The sequence below is a fragment of the Leptonychotes weddellii genome, chromosome 3 (assembly GCF_054177405.1).
Source record: "Leptonychotes weddellii isolate Sample4059 chromosome 3, ASM5417740v2, whole genome shotgun sequence".
In the NCBI taxonomy this organism is placed as follows: domain Eukaryota; kingdom Metazoa; phylum Chordata; class Mammalia; order Carnivora; family Phocidae; genus Leptonychotes; species Leptonychotes weddellii.
The window spans coordinates 35,610,117-35,633,123 of NC_138371.1; the positions used below are offsets into that span (position 1 = coordinate 35,610,117).

General features: G+C 36.0%; 1 protein-coding gene across 1 annotated transcript in view; it reads left to right on the forward strand.

The window, feature by feature from the left end:
• DNAH7 (dynein axonemal heavy chain 7) overlaps nucleotides 1-23,007 on the forward strand; it is a 260,241-nt gene that overhangs the window by 42,273 nt on the left and 194,961 nt on the right. Inside the window, exons 11-17 of the mRNA XM_081815321.1 lie at nucleotides 1,525-1,644; nucleotides 8,613-8,796; nucleotides 9,409-9,588; nucleotides 13,902-14,174; nucleotides 14,985-15,112; nucleotides 17,665-17,743; nucleotides 21,320-21,544. Coding sequence (XP_081671447.1) covers nucleotides 1,525-1,644; nucleotides 8,613-8,796; nucleotides 9,409-9,588; nucleotides 13,902-14,174; nucleotides 14,985-15,112; nucleotides 17,665-17,743; nucleotides 21,320-21,544 — 1,189 coding nt within the window. The remainder of the gene's footprint in view (nucleotides 1-1,524; nucleotides 1,645-8,612; nucleotides 8,797-9,408; nucleotides 9,589-13,901; nucleotides 14,175-14,984; nucleotides 15,113-17,664; nucleotides 17,744-21,319; nucleotides 21,545-23,007) is intronic.

Consider the following 23,007-nt stretch of genomic DNA (forward strand, 5'->3'; position numbering starts at 1 on the left):
TCAGATCCTCTGCCCATTTTTTAATCAGATTTTTTTCTATTGAGTTGTATGTGTTCTTTATAAATTTTTGATATTAACCCCTTATCAGTAAAAGGTTTGCAAATAAATATTTTCTCCCATTCAATAGATCACCTTTTCATTTTGTTAATGGTTGAATTTTGTTGTGCAGAAGCATTGTAGTTTGATGTAGACCCACTTGTTCATTTTTTGCTTTTGTTGCCTTGGCTTTTGGCATCAGATCCAAAAAAATCATTGCCAATACTCGTGTCCTGGAGCATACCAATGTTTTTTTCTAGGAGTTTTATGGTTTCAGGTCTTACATTCCTGTCTTTAATCCATTTTGAGATAATTGTTGTGTATGGTGTAAGATAGGGGTTCAGTTTCATTCTTTTGCATGTGGCTGTCCAGTTTCCCCAACAGAATTTTTTTTTTTTTAAAGTAGGCTCCACATCCAGCATGGAGCCCCCAACAGAAACTTCTTAAATGTGTAAATCATGTATATAACAAAGATCCATAGCATTGTAGTCAGAAAAGGAGTTGTATGGAAAGCTGTTGACTAGAGGAAGCACTGTGGTTTCTTAAAAAAAAAAAAGGTCGTAAGGGAGACAAACCATGAGAGACTCTGGACTCCAGGAAACAAACTGAGGGTTACAGAAGGGAGGGGGTAGGGGGATGGGGTAACCGGGTGATGGGTATTAAGGAGAGCACGTGTTGTGATGAGCACTGGGTGTTACATGCAAATAATGAATCGTTGAACACTACCTCAAAAACTAATGATGTACTATATGTTGGCTAACTGAACATAATAAAAAAAGTCAAAACCACACAGGATCAAAAGATTTTGATACAGTAGGTGTTAATTAGGTGTGAGAATTCCCCCACTCCATGGCTCCTTAAAATGCAAGGTGGTTTTCTTTTCAGAGTGGGTACAATTTTTGTTTCAGGAGTAGTGGGCTGTCTTAAACTTTGAGCTTTACCTCTTTTCCTGTTGTAACTGTTCCAATTTGAAAACAAAAATCAGTCCGGGGTGCCTGGGTGGCTCAGTTGGTTAAGCCACTGCCTTCAGCTCAGGTCATGATCCTGGAGTCCCGGGATCGAGTCCCGCATCGGGCTCCCTGCTCGGCGGGGAGTCTGCTTCTCCCTCTGACCCTCCCCGCTCTCATGTGCTTTCTCTCTCTCATTCTCTCTTTCTCAAATAAATAAATAAAATCTTTTAAAAAAAAAAAAAAAGAAAACAAAAATCAGTCTGAATTTTATATCAAATCCCAGTTATTTCAACTCTGTTCTACTTCACAGTAACATTTCATAATCTTATATTGTGTTCTTATCAAATTTTATTACTTTATTTATTTTAAAAATTAAAATTTAAAAAATCTCATGTTCTTAAATATTTGATTTTATTAAACACAAATTTTAATGATAAAACCTAGGAATGTCATATTTTTGAGGAGTTCAGTTAACAAAAATATTAAATGCAAAAAAAAATCTCCTGCCTTAATTATTGTTTATTTTTATGTCTTGCAGAAAATTACGTTTAGTTGATGTAGAAGAATTTCATAATCGCCAGGATGCCTTAGAGCTGTCAATATTTCAGACCATTGTCATGAAACACATGGAATCTGCTAAAGAGACTCTACTTAAAATGTAAAGTTCTGAAACTTCATGGAGGAAAACAAATTTAAAAATGTTATTGGTGGGGAACTCCATTTTAACTGCATTTAGAAAATCCCATTTTAACAAGTTGGTAATTACTTCTGTTCAAGAATTAAATACAGTGTCTTTAACTGAATTGGTCTGTACTGTCTATCTAGATGTTCTACACAGCATAGATTGTGCAGAAACAAAAATGGTAGTTTTTTTTCTCTCAATGTCTGGTTTCTACTTCTGCTCTGAGAATGGGGTTGAATACATGGGGGGAATGATCATCAACTAATCCATTTACTATATATTTGACATCTATTAATACATTTAAGGCACTGTACCTCTTTCCTTTTGCTTTTGGTTGGGGGATGAAGGATATTCTTTAAAGGAGCTTACAATCACATTGAGAGGTTAGACTTGTCAAATGATAATTAAATATCTTGGATCGACCCTTAAAAATGGAATAGTCATATGTAATAATTACTTATGTAGGTGCCAGACAATATACTCTGAAACAATACAGGAAAATGTCTCTATCATGGGTTATTAAGTTATTAGAAGTAGGACATTAAAATTAGCTCAAATTGCAGGTAGCAGGGGACATGAAACTCCAGCATGGTTTCATGATTTCCAAAAATTACTTAGAGATATATTCTGATAGTTTAAGACTGAATCTTTATTTTCTTTTCTTCTCCAATATTTTAGAATCAAATTCTTTGTCTGAAATTACTTGAATTTTAGAATTTTATTTAATATTAGTATTTAGTTAACATAAATAGATGAAAGCTATAGAATGAAACCCCATAATTAATCACAGAGAAGAAAATGACCTCATTTATTTATTTTTTTATTATTATGTTATGTTAATCACCATACATTACACATTAGTTTTTGATGTAGTGTTCCATGATTCATTGTTTGCGCATAACATCCAGTGCTCCATGCAGAATGTGCCCTCTTTAATACCCATCACCAGGCTAACCCATCCCCCCACCCCCCTCCCCTCTAGAACCTTCAGTTTGTTTCTCAGAGTCCATAGTCTCTCATGGTTCGTCTCCCCCTCTGATTACCTCTTAAGGGCATGAAACAAATTTTCTTGATCTGTAACTTTGGGTTATAGTCCAGGAATACATTACCACTGTAAATTTTGTTAAATTGGGCATCAAAGTACAGAGCAGAATAAAACCTTTACTGAAGACTTTTGTGGAGAGTTGAAGATTGACTTGCTGTAGCTCTTGATGCTTCCTGATTGATTCTAAGGGGAGAACACTCTGACCATTCTTCAAACAGTGAACCGGAATGTGTTTATCATGGCTAAAAGGTAGAACATCAGCTTACCACAGTGGAGAAACAGTTAGCAAATTATTATGATATCTACTCCAAGCACAAATACCTTCTCTCAGTACTCATTCTCTGCTTCTATTCAGCAGTTGCTGTGGTTTATCACCCCTGCCTTCTGGAAGCCTGTTTTTCTATGTCCCTGTGCCTCTGTTTTTGTGTTTTTTTTTTTTCTCCTAGCTGTACTTGTTCTTACTATTCCCAAGAGTGGGGGCCTCTCAGGTGTTTGCTCTTGTTTGTCTTCTTTATATTCTTGACAATGTCATGATTTCATCTGTCTCATCTGCCTCAAGATCTTATGTTTTTTGAGCTCTAGGCCCTTATTACTAATTTTATACTGTATATCTCCAGTTGAATGTCATGTCAGCATCTGAATATCAGCATCTCCATAACAGTGCTTGTTTTTTCTTCTAAACCTGCTACTCTTCCTGTTCTGGACCATTCCCAGGCCAAGTTGAAAACTTTGTGACTTTTTCTGTCTGTTGCTTATTATCTGCATCTTTATCACCCTTAGCCTGCCTCCAGCCAATACACTGATTACAGTGTATTGCTAACTATTTTTTTACATTGAGGTATAATTTACTTACCATAAAATCACCACTTTCTTGTGTACATTTGAGTGGCTTATAATATATTCACAAGGTTTTGCAATAATCACCACTAGTTCTGTCACCCCCAAAAGAAACACTTTATCTGTTACCAGTCACTCCCCATTCCCCCTCCCACATGCCCTGACAGTCACTAATACAATTTCTGTCCTCATTCTGAATATTTCATCTCTGTGGCATAATATAATATGTATCCAGTTATGTCTGGCTTCTTATACTAAGCATGATGTTTTCAAGGTTCATCCATGTTATAGCATATATCAATACTTTATTCCTTCTCATAGCCAAATAATATTTCATTGTATGGATCTAACACATTTTGTTTATCCATTCATGGACATTTGTGTTGTTGCTATTTTTTGTCTATTAGGAATAATGCTGCTATGAACATTTGTATAAACATGTTTTCAGTACTCTTGGGTATATACCTAAGAGTAGAATTGCTGGGTTATATAATAACTCTATGTTTAACTTTTTGAGGAACTGCCACAGTGTTTCCCAAAGGTCTGTTAGATTTTACGTTCCTACCAACAATGTTTGAGGGTTCCAATTTCTCTACATCCTTGTCAATACTTGTTATTGTGCATCTTTCTGATTATATATAGTCATCCTAGTAGATGTGAAGTTCTATTTTATTGTGATTTTGATTTGCATTTCCCTAATGACTAATTATGTTGAGCATCTTTTCAAATGCTTATTGTCCATGTATTTATCTTGTTTGGATAAATGTCTATTCAGATCATTGCTCCCTTTGTATTGAGTGATCTGTCTTTTTATTGTTGAATTATAAGAGTTCTTTATATATTCTGGATACCAAACCCTCAGTTATATGATTTGCAAATATTTCTCCCATTATGTGGTTGATCCTTTCATTTTCTTGATAGGCACAAATTTGAGGCACAATTTTTTTTTTTAAGTTGGCTCCTGGAACCCAATGTGGGGCTTGAACTCATGACCCTGGGATCAAGACTTGAGCTGAGATCAAGAGTTGGATGTTTAACTGACTGAGCCACCCAGGCATCCTGAGGCACAAATATTTTTAATTTTGATAAAGTCTAATTATTTTTTGTATATTGACCTTGTATCCTGCAGCTTTGCTAAACTTGTTTATTAGCACCAATAGTTTTTTTGTGTGTGTAACCTTTATATCTTCTTTTTTATATAAGATTGTGTTATCTTCAAATAGAGATAGTTCTACTTCTTCATTTCTTATCTGCATTTCTTTTTCTTGTCCTTGCCTAATTGCTTTGGTTAGAATCTCCAGTACAGTGTTGAAAAGAAGTGGCAGGGGTGAACATCCTTGTTTTGTTCCTGATGTTAGGGGAAGGCTTTCAGTCTTTCAGCATTTAGTTTTAGCTGTATATTTTCCCTTTATTAGGTTGATGAATTTCCCTTTCATTCTTAGTTTCTTGATTGTTTTTATCATACAATAGTGCAGATTTTGCTGCCAGATTGGTTTTTGTTGTTGTTGTTTGCAGCTGAGATCATAATGGGTTTTTCTACTTTATTAATATATTACATTGGTTTTAATATACTGAACTAATCTTTCATTCCTGAGATAAATCCCACTTGACCATGGAGTATAATTCTTTTTATATGCTGCTGGATTCAGTTTGCTAGAACTTTGTTGAGGATTTTTGTGTGTACATGCATAAGGGACTTTGGCCTGTAGTTTTCTTTTTCTTGTGATATCTTTGTTTTGGTATGAAAATACTGGCCTCATAGAATGAGTTAGGAAGCATTCCTTTCTCTCTCTCCCTCTCTCTTTTTGGGCAGAGTTTGTGAAGAATTGGTGTTAGTTCTTTAAGTGTTCTGTAGGACCTACTAGTGAAGCCTTCTTCTCCTGGGTCCTGGTCTTTTTATTTTGGGAAAATTTTCTGATTATTAGCTCAGCGTCTTATTATAGCTCTATTCATGTTTTCTAATTCTTTTTGAGTCAGTTTTGGTAGTTTGTATCTTTCTAGGAATTTGCTAGATTAATTTGTTGGCTTATGATTGCTTATTAAAGACCTTTTTATTTTCTTAAATTTCTGTAAGGTGAGTGTTTATGTCCTCTTTCTCATTCCTGATTTTAATAATTTGAGTCTTCTTTCTTTTTTATCTTGATCAGTTTAGCTACAGGCTTGTCAATTTTTCTGGTCTTTTAAAAAACCAAATTTTGGGTCTGTTGATTTTCTCTATTTTTTTATTCTCTGATTTTTTTCCCACTCAAATCTTTATTTCTTCCTTTCTCCTTGTTTTGAGTTTAGTTTTCTCTTTTTCCAGTTTCTAGTGGAATTGTAAGTTATTGAGTTAAGATCTTTTTAATTTTTAATATAGGTATTGACAGCTGTAAATTTCCCTCTGGTCACTGCTTTTTTTGTGTTCTGTGAGTTTTGGTAAATGATGTTTTCATTTTCATTCATCTCAAATTATTTTTGGATTTCCCTTGTGATTTCCTTTTTGACTGGCCATTTAGGACTGTGTTGCTTAATTTCTATGTATTCATAAATTGCCAGAGTGTCCTTCTGCTACTGATTTATGATTTTTTTTTTATGATCTCAATCCTTTTATATTTTTTTAGACTTAGGACCATCAACCATTCTTTTTTTTTTTTTTTAAAGATTTTATTTATTTATTTGACAGAGAGAGCGCGAGAGAGGGAACACAAACAGGGGGAGTGGGAGAGGGAGAAGCAGGCTTCCCGCGGAGCAGGGAGCCCGATGCGGGGCTCGATCCCAGGACCCTGGGATCATGACCTGAGCCGAAGGCAGACGCTTAACAACTGAGCCACCCAGGCGCCCCGGACCATCAACTATTCTTGATCTTCTCTCAGAAGCCTCTTCCATGTGTACTCGTTTCTCTTTTTCCCACTGCAACTACCCTTGGCAGGCTCTTTTAGCCTCCCATGTAGCCTACAAACCACTGCCAGGTGAATCTTAACCCCTAATTCAGTGCTTCCCTTTTGTTGACAAAATAAGTCACCATTTCTTAACCTGCCTTTTAAGGTCTTCTGCAACTTGGACCTAATCTATCTCTTCCATTCTCAGGTCTGAAAAGACTTTCACCTTGGGCCCTGTCTGGAGAAATAGTCATGTTAAATTAAACAGGACGTAACTTCTAAAACTAGTCTGTAACTGTTAAGTATTCAGTAGGTAAAGTCTCTTTTTTTTAACCAATTATTGACTTTTAAAATAATTAGTTACTCCTTATTTGTTTTTATTTGTGGGATGGGAATTCTAGGAAAATTTGAAAGTTGTTTAGTTTTCCTCTTAAACTCTGTGACTCTTAGCATTGCCATCTTTGCACACATAATTATATCAAATTGAATCAGAGGTTGAGGATATTAAACAGAACAAAAACCTCTTGAATACTATCAGCAAAATATTATGATTCACACTATTTACAGTGCTTGATGCAGCTCATCACTGGAGAAGCCTCTCTTCTGTCCTTCAGTACCCAGCTCAAATTACCCTTCTTCTATGAAATCTCTATTGTTACCTCTTAAAAAATGATCTTTTCCTTCTGAATACCTCCGACTCTTTATTCTCATAATTCCTTCCTTTTAGAATATGTATTTATGTGTTTGTCTTTTCCTCCCCCCATCAGCCTTAATAAGCACTTTGAAAACTGAGTAATATTTTGTACTAAGTGTTTTGTGTATAATAGGGAGCGCTGTAAATATCTTTGGGACAAAGAACGACTGGAAGTTTCTCAGTCCCCTTTCTTAATCTAGCATTGCCGTTCTCTACCTAGTATGTGTTACTTGTCCTCTTTATCTATTACTTCAACAATGACACCTTACTGCAGAAAGATCTGCCATGGCTTCATTTTAGAGAGTGAGGCCGTCCCAACTTACTGTGTTTAGCTCCCAAGTTCTGCAGAAGTCCTCACAGACTTTCTCCCACTTATTTCTTCCTATTTTCTAGGAAGAAATCTCTCTATTATCTCTATTGTAGACGATGAAATGATTAGATAAATTAGCCCCACTTCCCCACCTATTTTTTCTTATTATCCTACTTCTACTTCAGATCCTTTCCTCCCGGTCCTTCTCATTTCATTTCCATCCTTCAATGAAATTGTCATTTTCATTATAAAACCCTTCTCTATTACTTAAATGGAAAATTATATCACAATCCTTTGACTTTAAGACTGTTTTTCTGCTGTGACACATTGCCTTTGTTATTATAAGAGATAAGGGGTGATGTCATATCTTTTTATATCTCCCATGACACTGTTCCTAGCACATAGACACTAAACACATATTTGTTAAATGAATACATATATTTAAAATTTAGATCTTTCTTGAAGCATTCAGGCAACTCCTGAAAGTATATGGACTCTGTTTTTTAAAAAATATATTATCTCTTATGAAAGAGGTATGAGTATTCCTTAATTTTGTGGTGTTAGTGGTTTTATAAACTGAAAACTTGACTTATTATGTATCTATATGTGAATTTACTGTTTTCCTTTTATTACAAGGATACATACACATTTGAAACTTTGTTTTAAATCAGCCATTCTTTCAGGATTTCACATTAAGGGAAATAAGAAAATAATACACTTGATTTTATTGATTTGTCTTGCTTTCAAGTCATTGTGAAACAGAATAGCTTAAAGTACCAAGTGGGTTAAACCAAGGAAGTTCTCTCTTGGTTTAATCAGCTATTTACATTTTAGCTTTAAACTAACAAATCCATTCCCTAAAGAACATTTTGAAGACTGGTGAGTAGTATTTTGTAATATCCAATAAATTTTTATTCAAAAAGTACAGAAAGCATAGTTTCAGGAGTTAGATTTATGTTTGTTTTCTTTTCCTCACAGCATCACATTGTTGAGTCATCTTCTATTGGCCGTGATTAAAATTTCTTTTCCTAGAAAAAGTGAAATATGCTAGTGCTTACAGTTCAGAGGGTGGATAATGTCAGTCAGCCATAGAGCTCTCAATGAAGACCTTTGGATGTCCAGAAGTTACTGTTAATGCTTAATGTAAAAGGCGTGATTCACTGGAAGTATTAACTTTTAAAAGTCTTTTGTGCTTTCAAGGTGGTTTCCAGAAGTTCAGAATATTTATTACCAAGGTAATAAAAAAAAGCAATTGCCAACTGGTGACAGCAGTGTCAAATTGGAATCTTTTTTCAACTGCGCTGCTACGCTTATGACTTTACAGCTGCAAGAACTCACTTTGGTCTCCATGCAGGATTTCACAGACTTAATAGCACAACCGTCAGTAAGTATGGTGCCGTTACACCAATATTCATCTACTAATTTATTTTCAAGAGGAAAAAGATAAAAAAAAAAAAAGAACCTTTAGCAGTGGAAGAGAAGGAAGTATATCTTTAGATCACTTACCTATTTAAAAACACTTAGTATCAACCTGAATATTCAAGATATGTGAGTATCATCACGTTGGTGAGGATTAGTGAAGAGAAGTCAAAACTCTTCTCATTGGGCAATTTGGGTCATGACGGCTGGGGAAGGTTTCTGCAAGGAACTCGTGTCTTTCCAGAAGAAGGTCCTGTTAGAGTGTGGGCTGGGACTGGGAATTTGAATACTTTCTTGGGCTCTTGCTTGCATGACTCCAGAGCCCCACTGCTGTGCACATCCTCCTTTTTCTGGAACCTTGACCCTCTGGTTGATCTGTAGGCTCGGTGGATACTAGATACCAACACATCTAACTGGGAATTGTTCTTGCTCTTTTTAGTAGAGCTCCTCATTGGCTTAACTGTCTAGGGCATAAGAGGAAAGGTGAGTTCCCATGAGTTCTAATTGGGACCACTGCACTGCTTAGTCTCTCCCAATTCATATATATATTCACATACATGTGTACATTTTTTTGCAGGATTCTGTTAGAGCTTTCGAACATCCAGGTTTCATCATGAGGCTGATTCTTGAAAATGACACCATTAAGTTTGAACCTGAGTTCAGTGACTATATAGACATCCTTCTAAATGTTTATGATACCATGATTAAGGCTGTCAGTTTTGTGCCAAGAGTTGAGACAAAATTGTATTCCAAGTGGGTAAGTATCAAGGGTATTTTGATTGCTTGCATTTTCATGATGATATTCATTTCAAACAAATTCTAAAAGGCGTAGACCTGCATCCTATGCTTTGCAGAATATAAATGGCCTGGTAACATTGGCTTATAAGAAACTTTTAATTAAAAAAATACTGTTTTCCCATTACAGTATACCTAGTTTCTTAGGCTAGTCTTCCATTGGACTGAAATTTTTCTTAAGGGAAGGAATTAAAGTTGTGGTCAGGTTTAAGGCAGTCAATGAGTGTTTGCTATAGCATTCACACCATGCTGTAGACCTCCCTTATACTTCTCTAGCTCTCTCAAACTGTCCTTCCGTTGATTACTCTTCTCATATACCTTCTTCCATAAGCAGTAGTGTCTTTGTACTCTCATATCACAGACTCTACTTCCCTTCTCTCTCTGGCCATTAATTTAGCAAAGCTCTGCTTTGCTATTTCAACAGCAGTTACTGCAGGCTAGTATACAGATTGAGCATGTCTGATTATTCCTTAACTTAAAAGGTTTTCAAGCTTTGTAAGTCAAACCAGTAGCTTTCTTAATTCCTTTTTATTTTATTTTTTAAAAATATTATTTTAGAGAGAGCATGTGTGCGTGTGAGCTGGGGATGGGCAGAGGGGGAGGGAGAGGAAGAGAGAATCTGAAGCAGAGTCTATCTTGAGCACAGAGCCCAAAATTGGGCTTGATCTCACGACCACAAGATCATAACCTGAGCTGAAACCAAGAGTTGGCTGCTTAACCGACTGTGCCACCCAGACATCCCATCCTTTTTATTTTTAAAATAGTTCACAAATATTTCATGTACAAGAAAGCATCCAGACTACTGTGTAGTTTTAAGTGGTAATAAAGTTACCCCTGTGTACTTAGAATCTAACTAGAGAAATGGAATATTACTGATACCCTTAAGCTCTTCTTGCTCCCTACTGCCCTTCCCTGTTCACATTCCTCTCCTTCTACCTTCTAGCAAAAGAATCACGATCTTGAATTTTGTAGTTATTAATCTGAAATTTTTTAGATTTACTACCTGTCTGCATATCCCTAAACAATTTCCATTTAGTTTTTCCATGTCTTTGTATATATGTGGAGTCATCTTATAATCAGTGACCTGTTTTATTTTATTCAACACTGTGATTGTGAAATTATCCATTGTGAGGATATTATCTTCATCATAGAGCTTCTAATTTTTTTTATTTTTATTTTCTAGGAATTCCATTAAGTTCTTTGTTGAATAGGACTTGTCATTTTTGATTGTCTCTTGTACCTAGTTATATATTCATTACTCTTTTACTTCTCCATTTGCTGATCTGACTCTTGCTCATGGTGGTTTATTTCTGTGGGTGTTTTTCCTTTATTATTATGGGCTTATACATGTAAGAACTTCATGCAGGGAAGTCCTTAAGGCCTTAATTTAAGTTGGTTCCTCCAGAACTTGCATATTCTCCTGACAGTTACTCTGGAGGCCTCTCCAGACCAAGGACCATTTTTTAATAAACTTCTTGCGGAGGATTTTGTGGACAACACTGGCAGTGTGAATGCTTACCCAAATCTGCATGAGAACAAGCTGGTGGCCACAAATTCTTAAGGTGACTGCCTTTTTTCTCCTCCACTGAAAAACAGGGTCAAAACAGGATATTTCCCTTACTTTTGCTCCCTCATTCAGAGGTACTGTCACCTTTCAGCATTCTGAAATTTTGTGTCACCTTTGTCTTCTTGGCTTTCTGTGGGTGTAGCCATTATGACTTCCCTCCCTGCTCAGGCTTGAAGCTTTGTTTCCTAACAGCCGTTCTGCCATCCCACACCCCTCCCCTGCACAGAGGCCCACCTTGCTAGAGACTCATTAAAGCAAAGCTTAGGCCACCAGGGATCAGCAGTCTCTAGGGCAGCTGCTCACTTCTGCACATAATTACCTCTCAACTCATGTGTCCCCTCATGTTTGGCCCCTAGACTTTCCCTATTATTTTGCTTCCTTAGCTATGTATTATAAAAGTTATATTAGGCATTTTTTCCCAGCATACTTATGTGTTTTGAACTAAATAGTTATTTTCAGGTTATGTATTCCTCATATTGCCATAAATAGAAGTCTCTGGAGAAATGTGGTTTACTTTGGCCTTTGTTTAATTTCAGTTCAGCTCTTGCATCTTTCTCCAGGCATACCCTGCCTTTTTTTCAAGAATGATCTGCATGAGCTTATGAAACAGACAAATAGAACAAGTTAATAAGAGTTACCAGGCATGCTCTGAGTGGAGAAAAGTATTACTGTCATTTGAATGAATACAGTTGCTTTGATTTAATGGTTATAAAATATGGCTCTAAGTTTCCTGGTTTCTAAAGTGAAGAGGGATATATGACAAGTTTTAACTGGGATTAAGCAGTTAATTTAAACTGCTCAGGTCTTCTTCCTGGTATCAGATTTTGAGAGAGAAGTCTTACATGGGGCATTATACATGGGGTAATAGTTCTGAAATCCTACATGTTAGCATCACCTGGTGACATTTTAAAAATACAAATCCACCACCACCACCTCTTGCCCCTAGAGATGTGGATTCACAATGATAGTTGGTTCTCAGAAATAGGTTGCCAGAATCATCTAGGGATATTTTGCTGTAATCAGTTAGGTTTGGAAAGGAGTGATATAGAAGGTACTTCGAGTAAGATGACTGAACGTGATTTCAATGACCTTTGACAGCAACTGCAGAAGTGGAGTTCGTAGAGCCGTTCTTATCACAATCTTTGATAGAAACTGAAAGTGAAATTAAAATACATTTTTTCCCCATGGAAGGCAAACCTGCAAGGGGCTAAGATGCTGTGAGTCCAAGCATATCACCATCTCATGATCTATTTTGATAGACTTTCAAACACTTGAGTTGTCTCATTCAAAATATCATTTCCCTTAACTCTTAATAGGAACTGATTAGAATTCACATCAAAAGTATACTTTCTAATATAGTTCTGATGTATTGGTACCCAGTTATGTTTAGAAAGATAGACCTATAGATTGTAGACATTAGGCAAGCTGTTAATATGCTTTAAAAACATTGTATAATGAATATTAATGAGCTTTGCTTTAATCCAATAATTACATTGCATACAGTACATCCCATATAGATTGCTTTATTTCAAAGTCCCCCTCTCCCCAGAAAAAATGGCACCAGGCATCTTCTGAGCCCAGGGATGAGGTGGTAGTGGTGTGGGTGTGATTCTCTAATGTTCTCAAGAAGCGTCTAGTTCTAAGCTTTACGATTTCCTAAAATCCCCCTAGGGGCCATAGCAGGCAAATGCACCCTGGATACCTGAATAAATTATAGTTCTCTAAGGAATACTTTGATATTATCTAGTGAATGCTGTAGAATATCCACCACGGATCATATTTTTGTTTGTTAGAGTGAAAAATCCCTTCTTCTGAATGAAAGGTAGAGCATATATATTTTTAAGTGTAACATGATTCAAGATAATAAACCATGTAGGCACATTTACTTGCCCTCTTATTTGAAGAGGAGACAAGCTGTTGAGATTTGTTTGCTTATTAAAAATTGTTATCTGATCCATTATTCTAATGGTGATAGCAGAATGCACATTTTGTAACCAGGGATTTTAGTCTGCTCAAGTTGCTGTTCACAGAATCAAAGATCAAAGGTCAGTGAATGAGTAAACAATCTTTCTTTGTTCTAGATAGATTACTCGTCAAGGTGAAAAAGTACTGTGATTGAAGAATATGATGATATGACATTGAGCTGGCTTTTTAAAAATAAAGTACAATGCAAGCACTACCTTATAAAGCTAGCATATACAATTGCACAAATAAAATGTGGATTTTGGTGTTTTTATATTCTCTTATTTTCTGTGTATTTTCAAGTGACAGTTCTTTCATCCATACAGAAAAACAAAACACAACTAGGTAGCCTTGAAGGAAAAAAAAATTACATGAAACTTAGATATTCAATATACTGCCATTAGACTGAGTATCTTTCTATAGAGTAGAAAATCACAAAGAGGGGCACCTGTGTGACTCAGTCAGTTAAGCATCTGCCTTCAGCTCAGGTCATGATCCCAGGATCTTGGGATTGAGACCCACATCGGGCTCCCTGCTCAGTGGGGAGTCTGCTTCTTCCTCTCCCTTTGCCTGCTCCCCCTGCTTGTGCTCCCTCTGACAAATAAATAAATAAAATCTTTTTAAAAAAATCAAAAAGACCTTGTGAAGATATATATATATGGTAAGATTGGCATTTTTACAAAGATAAATGATATGGCTACCTTAATTTATTTTTTAAAATGACCATTATTTTTCCCTTTGCTTAGGAAAGTAAGTCTAAACCAACAACCTTGAAGCCAGTAATTCTGAGTGAAATTGTCAAAGCCCACAAAGAAAAGGTGAAGGAAGTAATAATGAGAGAGAGCGTGGCACCTACCGAACACCTCAGACTCTATGACAAGTATGACTTTCTGATCACCAAAAAAGCTGAGCAAGATGTTGATGCTTTCCTTGAAGAAAATCATAGCTATGAGAAAATAATACAAGAAATTCGCAAATACCAAAAACTAATAGAGGAGATACAGTACACATCTAGAAAGGTAAACGATCTGTTTTGTACTACTGTTCTTTGTAACTAATGATCTTTTCCCAGTTTTATTAGGATGTGTCTTTAGACCATACAGTGAAAGAATCAGACCGTTACTGTCAACAGGGAAAGTATTTGTTGCCTTTCCATGAGCCAAACATTGTGGGAAGCCCAGGATATATGGAAGTAGACAAAACAGGGTTCTTGTCCTCATAGAGATGAAAGTCTAGTACTTCAGGCCTGACTTGTAAGTACTTTATATAAATTAACCCCTCAAAAATTCCAAGAACTTAATTTTTTTTTTGCTTTAGTGTTTATAAATCCTTCGGAAAGTATGGTAATTACACCAAAATGTGATTACTTCTGTTCAGTAGGAGACTGGTAATTTAAGATTTTTGTTTGTCCTTTTTTACAGTTTCCAAAATTTCCACCCTAAACATGCATTACTGTTTTGTACAGAGCAGATATAACATTTAAATCCCCCACTCTTGATTTAGCAATAACTCGATTCTCCAAAGTTCTTATGTCCATTTTTTAATTTTATTTATTTTATTTTTATTTTTTTAATCTTATGTCCATTGTTGCCCTGAAATACAGTTGGCTTCCAAGATAACAAACTCTTGAAGGAGATTTACCCAGCAGATGGTTGTAAAATACAAATGAGTGTTTAGAAAATCCTTCCTGCATCATATTAAACACACACACACACCCCCCGAATCTTGTTAGATCACATACAAAAAAAACCCCAATATTGTGAGAAAGGCAAAATTGTGGGAACCTTTTATTTTCCTGTTCATTAAACTTTTCATACTTAATGTTGCAGACTGTTCGTTTAGGAATGTTTGAAATGCGCTGTGAGGAATTAATCAGAGCTTTGGTGAAGCGAGCAGAAATTATCTGTGGAAAACTTATAGCTAAAATGTTCCGAGATCATCAGGAAGTAAATACAAGGTATTTTTGTGATACTGATTATTTTTTTTTCAGGGGGATGTTAGAATCAATTGTCATTCAAATAAAGTTACTGATTAGAACAGTGTCATCAATGACCCTCCAAGAAGATAATGCCAAACTTATTTCTACTTGGCTTTGTTATTTTATGATTATTATTAGTTTTTCACCACAAATGCACCTTCCCGATTGCCTGATATAAGGTGGTATTAAAATGTGTTTGCAATTTTGTTTGCACAAGTCAGATGGGCGTTCTCTAACATCACTAAGGTTTTAAGTTTTAAGTTTGTATAATCAGTACACAACATGGATTTTCAAAGTGGATTATACCCAGTAGTTGTCCTGGGTCCTAATGGATCCTCAAATTTTGAACTTGACTCACTGTGATTATTCCTCAAGGCCCTGATAACTTGTTGTCTTAACTAAAAACTTATTTGTTGACTAACCTGGAGATTTTGAGGAAAACTGGCTCATGTTAAGTAAACTCAGAATGCTAAGGTGTAAAGCAGAATACCTGCATTTATTTAGGAAAGAGGTTGAACTAGTCTTTCAATAACTGGTGTTAGTGTTGTTCTGGGAACCTCTTTTCTGTTACAAGTTACATGGGAAATCCCCCCACATAATCAGAAATTTTGTAATGGTTATGGTACTACAGGAAAAATAAATCATTAAAAAGAATATTCAGGCTGTATAAAAGCCTGAAGGAAGCTTGTAATAGGCACAACAGTAGGTGCTTATACTCTAAATATGAATATAACTGCTGAAGAAAGTTACAGTCTTAAGGGGAAATAGACATACAAACCAGTAAATTATAGTAGGCCTCAGTAAATACTGTAGTGAGCCACAGACATAAAACAGAGAAGGACATGATTAATTTCTTTCACGGTGGAGGTTGGGCAAGTGGGGAAAATCAGGGAAAGCTACAAAGAGGAAGAGGATATGTGAATTCATTTTAGAGGATGAGTAGTGGGAGTCTACCAGGTGAACAATGTAAATAAAAGAATTCCAGGTAGAAAAAGTAGCATGTAGAAAGGTGTGAGGTGTGAAAATGGCATGGTGTTATTTTAAGAACTGGGACTGATCTGTGTTGCTTTCACAGACACGGTGAGGAAAGAGGAGTGAGGGATAAGGCTGAAGCAGGAGAGTACTTGCATAGCTTTTCTAGGAACCAGAATCCTATATTCAACTGTAAAAGCACCTTTTCCTCTAAAAGTTCTGGAAGAATAGTGAAAATGTCTTTTACTTGTAGCTTTTCATGCTGAATGAAATATTTATTCTAATTTCATAGCTATTTTCCCTGCCTCCTAACTGCCCTCTGAGCTCGTGCTGATTCTACTTTTTCCCTCTTTCTCCTAATTGTGCTTCTCAGCACACTCACTGGATGTACAAAGGACATATCAGGAATATTAGAGGACCCATCAGAAATGCGTGCCTCAACTTCTTGCCCCTCCATGCCTCAACTCACCTCTGTGTGAACCCTTCATTCCTCTCCCCACATTTTCGGGCAAGAGTCTGTCACACCATTCAAAGTTCTCTCTGCCTATGGGCTCAACCCTATTGCCTCCCATTCTTCTGGAGCTGGTTCTACCAGTCACCTGTCTCCTCTGGATCTCACTATAAATCTCTCTTCTGCTGTGGATTCTGTCTCTCAAACTCATAACCATGTTCAGAACCCTCTTCCATCTTCCACCTCCCACTTCAACCCAAACTCACAACCATGCTTTTTTCCTTCACCTCACAGCCATTCTTCTTTCTTCTTCTTCCTTCTTCTTTCTTCTCCCTCCTCCTCCTCCTTCTTCCTTCTTTTTCTTCTTCTTTTTTTTTTTTTAAAGAAAGAGAGGGTAGGGAGAGGGAGAATCTTAAGCAGGCTCCATGCCCAGTGGGGAGCCTGAGGTGGGAGGCTTGATCTCACGACCTGACATCATGACCTGAGCCAAAATCAAGAGTCAGAGGCTTAATTGACTGAGCCCCCTAGGTGCCCCATCACAGTCAATCTTCTTGAAGAAATTTCTACATGTTTTGTCTGGACTTTTTTAGCTTCTACCACTTTTATTTTTTTAATCTCACAGTAAGTTCATTATATGGGCCCAAACCCAAATGAGTAGGAAATATTTGCCTATTAGCAGAAGTTTCTGAGTATAGAGGCCCATGTTAACCATTCCCCACAAGTAGAGTTAATCACTCTCTTATTTAGTACTACTTTTTTGGTGCTGTCTTAACTAAATCTCTGGTAGAGCCCCTAAAATTCTAGGTTGGAAGTGATTATTTATGGCCCTGTCTTCTATACAGGAATATGAACTGCTTGAGAGTCATTATTATATCTTCATTTCTCTATCTCTGCCACTTAATATTATAATTGGGAATGTAAGAGATGATCATTAAATGTGTATTGAATGAATCAGTATGGGCAAAAATTTGCTTTTATTTCTTTAGATGTCATATAGATAAGATCATCTTACTTTATTTTTCACATACTGGCACATTTAAATAGTATATAAGAATATATTTAGGAATACAATTTAATTGCATAAAATTGATTTTCTCTGGTGTTTCAGATTATGTGATGAATTTGAGAAGATAGCTGAAAAAGCTCTTAGCACTCCTCCAAATACAGCAGAACTAATGGAAATGAAGGTATTGTTTATAAACTTTATAGTCGTATGTGTGTAAGTTAATTGTTTCCCCAGCCGTTATCAGTTAGTTATCAACATGATAATACAATAACAAATCATTCTAAAAGTTAAAAGAGGCTTAAAATAACATTTTGTTTTGTTATTCTTAGCTCATGAGTCTACAGTTTGGTGATTCAGGCTGGGTACTCCTGGCTGGTTCTGGTCACAGTTGGGTCACTCACTCAACTGGGTCAGCTAGTTCTCAGTTGGATAATTTGACTCTGCTCCACTTGTCTCTTAAATTCCAGCAGGCTCACTGGGCATGTTCTCATGGCATGGTAGAGACACAAAATCAAGCCCAGGTGCACAAATACTTTTCAAGTGTCTCTGTGCATCACATTAGTTAACATCTCATTGACCAAAGCAAGTCACATGGCCACAGCATGAGAAGATGCCACAGGGTATGGATACTGGGAGAGGTGAAATATGGGCGCTGTTCGTGTAATCGTCTACTGATATTTTTGAGAACACTATTAATATTACCATGCTAGCAGGCATAAACCAGGACTGTCTTGGGCAACATGAGATATGTGGTCATCCTTAATTTTTTTATCAAATATTTAATCTTTAATAATTTGTTTTTTATAAGCTGTTTTTGTTATACATTAAAATTTTCTGTGGTAGTTTGCCAAAATATGTTTTGAGCATAGGATTTATGGTGTTAAAAATATTAGCTAAGTCTCACTTTAATCATTTTTCATGTTCCTTCTGTGCTTGAAGTCTGCCTAATGGTGAGTAAAAGAGTATAAAACAACTAGCTAATCACCATTTTATTTTATTCCTTTTTCAATCTTATAACAACAAGCTTTTATAGGACTTAATCCCCCTTTTCCATCCAGCATTCCCAAGATCGAAATTAGAATCTTTTCTTTTTAGATTTTAAAATATTTAAGCAAACCCAGAAAAACATGTAAAATAATTCAAAACTTTATATAAGCAAGAAATTACAAAAGAAGTGCAAATGCTTATGTATATTCTTTAGTCGTTTAAAGAAGTTTTTTTAAATCATTAGAACCAACTTTACATATCAGGCTTTAACTAAAAGAATTCTATTTCTTTACAGTATTTGTACTTGTATTGGGGTTGTTAGCATGTGAATTTATGTGTGTATGTGTTTGTGTGTATCTGAGATACACATATAAATATGATCTCTCTTAGAAGATTTTTATATTTTATATTAGAAGATTTTAAATATTTTATATTTATATTTTATATAGTTGTTGTAGGATGTCAAGTGATGCTTTGATCATGGATGATTATAAAGTAGCTGGAGAATTCCATAACTGTATATTCCTTTGGAAAAATGAATATCAAGTATGAAGAGTGTCATTTATTTCCATCACTGGAAATATTTACAAATTTGGAGTTATTTAGTGTGAATTTCTATTGTTCATAGCGACTTGTAACAGAAATTAGCAAATAGGATTCATTTAACTGGTATTTAAAATATTTCTGCATCTAGGGTTCCTGGGTGGCTCAGTTGGTTAAGCAACTGCCTTCGGCTCAGGTCATGATCCTGGAGTCCCAGGATCGAGTCCCACATCGGGCTCCCTGCTCAGCGGGGAGTCCACTTCTCCCTCTGACCCTCCCCCTTCTCATGTGCTCTCTCTCTCTCTCTCTCTCATTCTCTCTCTCAAATAAATAAATAAAATCTAAAAAAAAATTTCTGCATCTTAAAAAATTTAGTCACACAAGGGCAAAATAACTTCTCAATTTATTCAATACCAAAATCAGTCATTTATTATCAGTTGGGGAAATAAAAATCCAGTCGTTTGACTAAACAGAAATCTGATTAACCAAATTATACAAATATATTTTCAGTTAGACATTTTGTTACTTGTGGAAACCACCATGGTTCCCATCTTATTTGTTTGGATTTGTAGCATAATATTAAGTCTTGTTAGAATGATTTATTAATGAAAGGCTTTTAGACAATGTTGGTTTTTTCCTTTTTAATTACAAAAGTAAAATTTTAAACAATATGGGATTGTACAAAGTAAAAAAACAAGTTTATCTTTTTCCATAATTCCTTTCTTTAGAGTAATGATTTTTTTTAGTATGAATTCTGCTTTTTCCAAACATATATACAGTATTAAGTATAAATAACACTAGAAAGAGAGATGAAGAAAGTCAGAGAAATGAAGATCAGACTTTTAAAAACATAAAAGAAGCATTTACTTCATAGACAGGGAGGTGTAGGATATACAATAGGGAAGGTGAATATAAGTAGTTACAAGTAATTGCTAGTCTTATTTTTCAATGGGGAAGCAGGTTTCCTTCAACATTTATATTATTCAGGTATATAAATTAACATGTACCAGAAGAGCTTTGAGAGCGCTCTATGTGTATATGTACGTGTACACGCGCACGTGTCTGCATGTGCTTATGTGCACACACATATACATACATACACTTGTGCATTCACCACCCCCCCCACAGATTTGTTTTTGCAAAAAAAAATCATTACTCTGCTGCAAGTTGCTTTATTCACTTAACAATATACCTTCTTTATATTTCCAAGATCAATAGCTAATTACTCTAATATGATTTATTAAATGATCTGTCATTTCACTCCTGATTTTAAATGCATCTTTTCAACACTAAATTTCCACATGTACATGGATCTAGTTCTGATCTCTGTTCTTCTCCCTCTTCTATTCCTGGGACAGAACAAGAACTGTTTAAATAACTGTACCTTTATAAATTATATTTTCATATTTGGCTAGTCTCTATCATTTTTTTTCCATGATTATCTTTGCTACTCTTAAGTATTTACTATTTCAGAGGCTTTCAGAATTATGACAAATTTTGTTTTTTAAAATGCCATTGCAATTTTGATTGAAATTGCATTGGTTTTATAGACTTCCTGGAGGAGAATCTACGTCTTGAGAATATTACATCGTAACATATATTTCCACATTTATTCAGAACTTTTAAAATGTCCTTCAGTGAAGTATTACAGTTTTCCTCATACAGATTTAGCACACTTCTTGTTAACTTTGCCTATAGCTATATTTTACTTTTTGTAATTAAAGAAAGTGTTGTAGCCCTGATGTCTGCTGCAAGTTTGCAATTTGACGTTTGTTACGGTGGTGATTCGACTAATACTTGTCTCCCCCAACAAGTCTATAAGGGCAAAACTCTGGTCTGTTGGTTATCATGCGGAATTGCCAGCACCTGGCAAAGTGTCAGGCACTGGAGGTGGGGCATTAGTAGGTACCCCAAAATGCTACTGTGAAAGAATACATGATATCACCCGGCTTCGTCACTCCCAGAAACGCATAACATTCTTCTCTGGTTTTCCAGTGCTTCTTATGTGTTGTTTAGTATTTTCTATTTTTTCCCACTGCTGTTGTGTAGAGGTGCTTGGGACTGATGACAAGGAAGCTGTGCTGCAGTCTCCTCTCTTGAACCAAAAGTCTACATTTCCAACAAGTCTGTGCAGATTCAGGCATCTTTATGCATAGTGTCTCCACAGCCTATGTTTTGACTTGAGCTGTACCTTAGTATGCCATTTGCAATTTTTGTCTTCCTGCAGGCTTATATTCAGAAAGTAGAGACAACTGACATGGTTGAACTGGGCCAGAGATTGGTGGATTCTAAAAACTGCCTCGCTTTCCTCATTGAGTGCACAAACTTTTCTCCAGCAGACATAAGGCTAAATAATAATGTGTTCCAGTGGTATGGAAGAATGGATGAAGTTTTTGATGAGCACAGGAAAATCATTAAGGAGAAAACAGAACAATATCAAGAAGGCCTGAAGGTTGGCATCATAGATATTTTAAATTATTTTCATTTTCTGGAAATGCGTACATTTCAGCTTCTTCCATAGTATCGTCAGCTCCTCTGTTTCATGGGTCAGATACTTAAGCTTTCTCATGCCATCAATTTTAGCAGAAGATGGTATCCATACTGGCTCGATAGGGTATCATTTCTTGACTTTGCAAGGGTGAAAATTCTTATCTATTGCCCACAAACGACCATTAATAAAAAGTGTTTGTCTTATACAGTTTATAGTACTCTTTTGAGTTATTTTTATTGTTTAACATCCAAGCTCCCTCAGTGAAGTGTGCCTTCACACACTCCAACTCACCTAAGGATTGTGCCCAGAGTCCTCCCTCGAACATTCAATAACTCTCACCTTTTCTGGTGTCCTACATGTAAGATGGTTTGTGATTTTCCCCTTGTCTACTTGTCTGGCCTCATCTTCTACCTCCTCTGCTCCTTGTTCTTGACTTTTCAGTAACCCTGAGCAACTTTTAGATCCCTGGCCTCTGACACCTCTCCTCTCTTGCACGTTCTCTCCATTCACTGGCAAGCGCACCCCTGGCCCGCTCATGTGCTTGTCTCTCTCATGTACTCAATTGACTCTCTCAGAATTCCTCTCATCAGACCTCAGCTCTGCTTCTTCTCTGCTCCCACTACATTTTTAACACACCTTCCCTGGACTAACTACCCGATCATGATGTTATTGTCAGGTGCATTTCCCCAGTAGACGGTCAGCTCTTTGATGATAGCAGGCCTGTTTCATGTGTTCCTATTCTCCCTTTGTACCCATGGGCCGGTGAGGTGCCTGACTCACAGGAATTGTGTGAGCACTCCATAGCTATTGTCTGAATAAATGATTTCATGTTTTCAGTTTCATTTTACAGATGAAGAAGCTGAGGTTCCCAAAGTGAAGAGACCTGTGCAAGATCAGCCAGGAGTGATGTCCCTTAATAGCAAATCACATTAAAGCAAATATGGTTAATTGGCAGGACACGTTTGGAGAATAATTCATAGGCTTAACCAAAAACTTTATTTTAAACTGTAGTCTGTGTTTCTGTTGTACATTTAGGCCTTTTCAGATTGTTTTTAAACCTGTAGAAAACATCATGAATATCAAATATTAGACCCAGAAGTTATAACAGATTCTTAGAAAACTGTTAGGTGGCCCAGAATTATCTATACTTTACTGCAAAATATACTATTCTACAAACTTCTCATAATGTTGATGAATTTCATCTTCTCATTTTCCTTCCCCCACTGGGCCAGAGCAATAAAACTTCCATGAACTGAAGAAGACAGAAATCAGCCTAGATAATCCATAAAATATAAAATCTATTTTTGAATAACCCAGATTTGACTTTTGAATATTTTATTAAGAGCTATTTTTTTAGAGCCATTTAATTTGGAGCACCTTACCAATGACAATTTTATAATGAGCTTTTCTCATTAAAAAAAAAA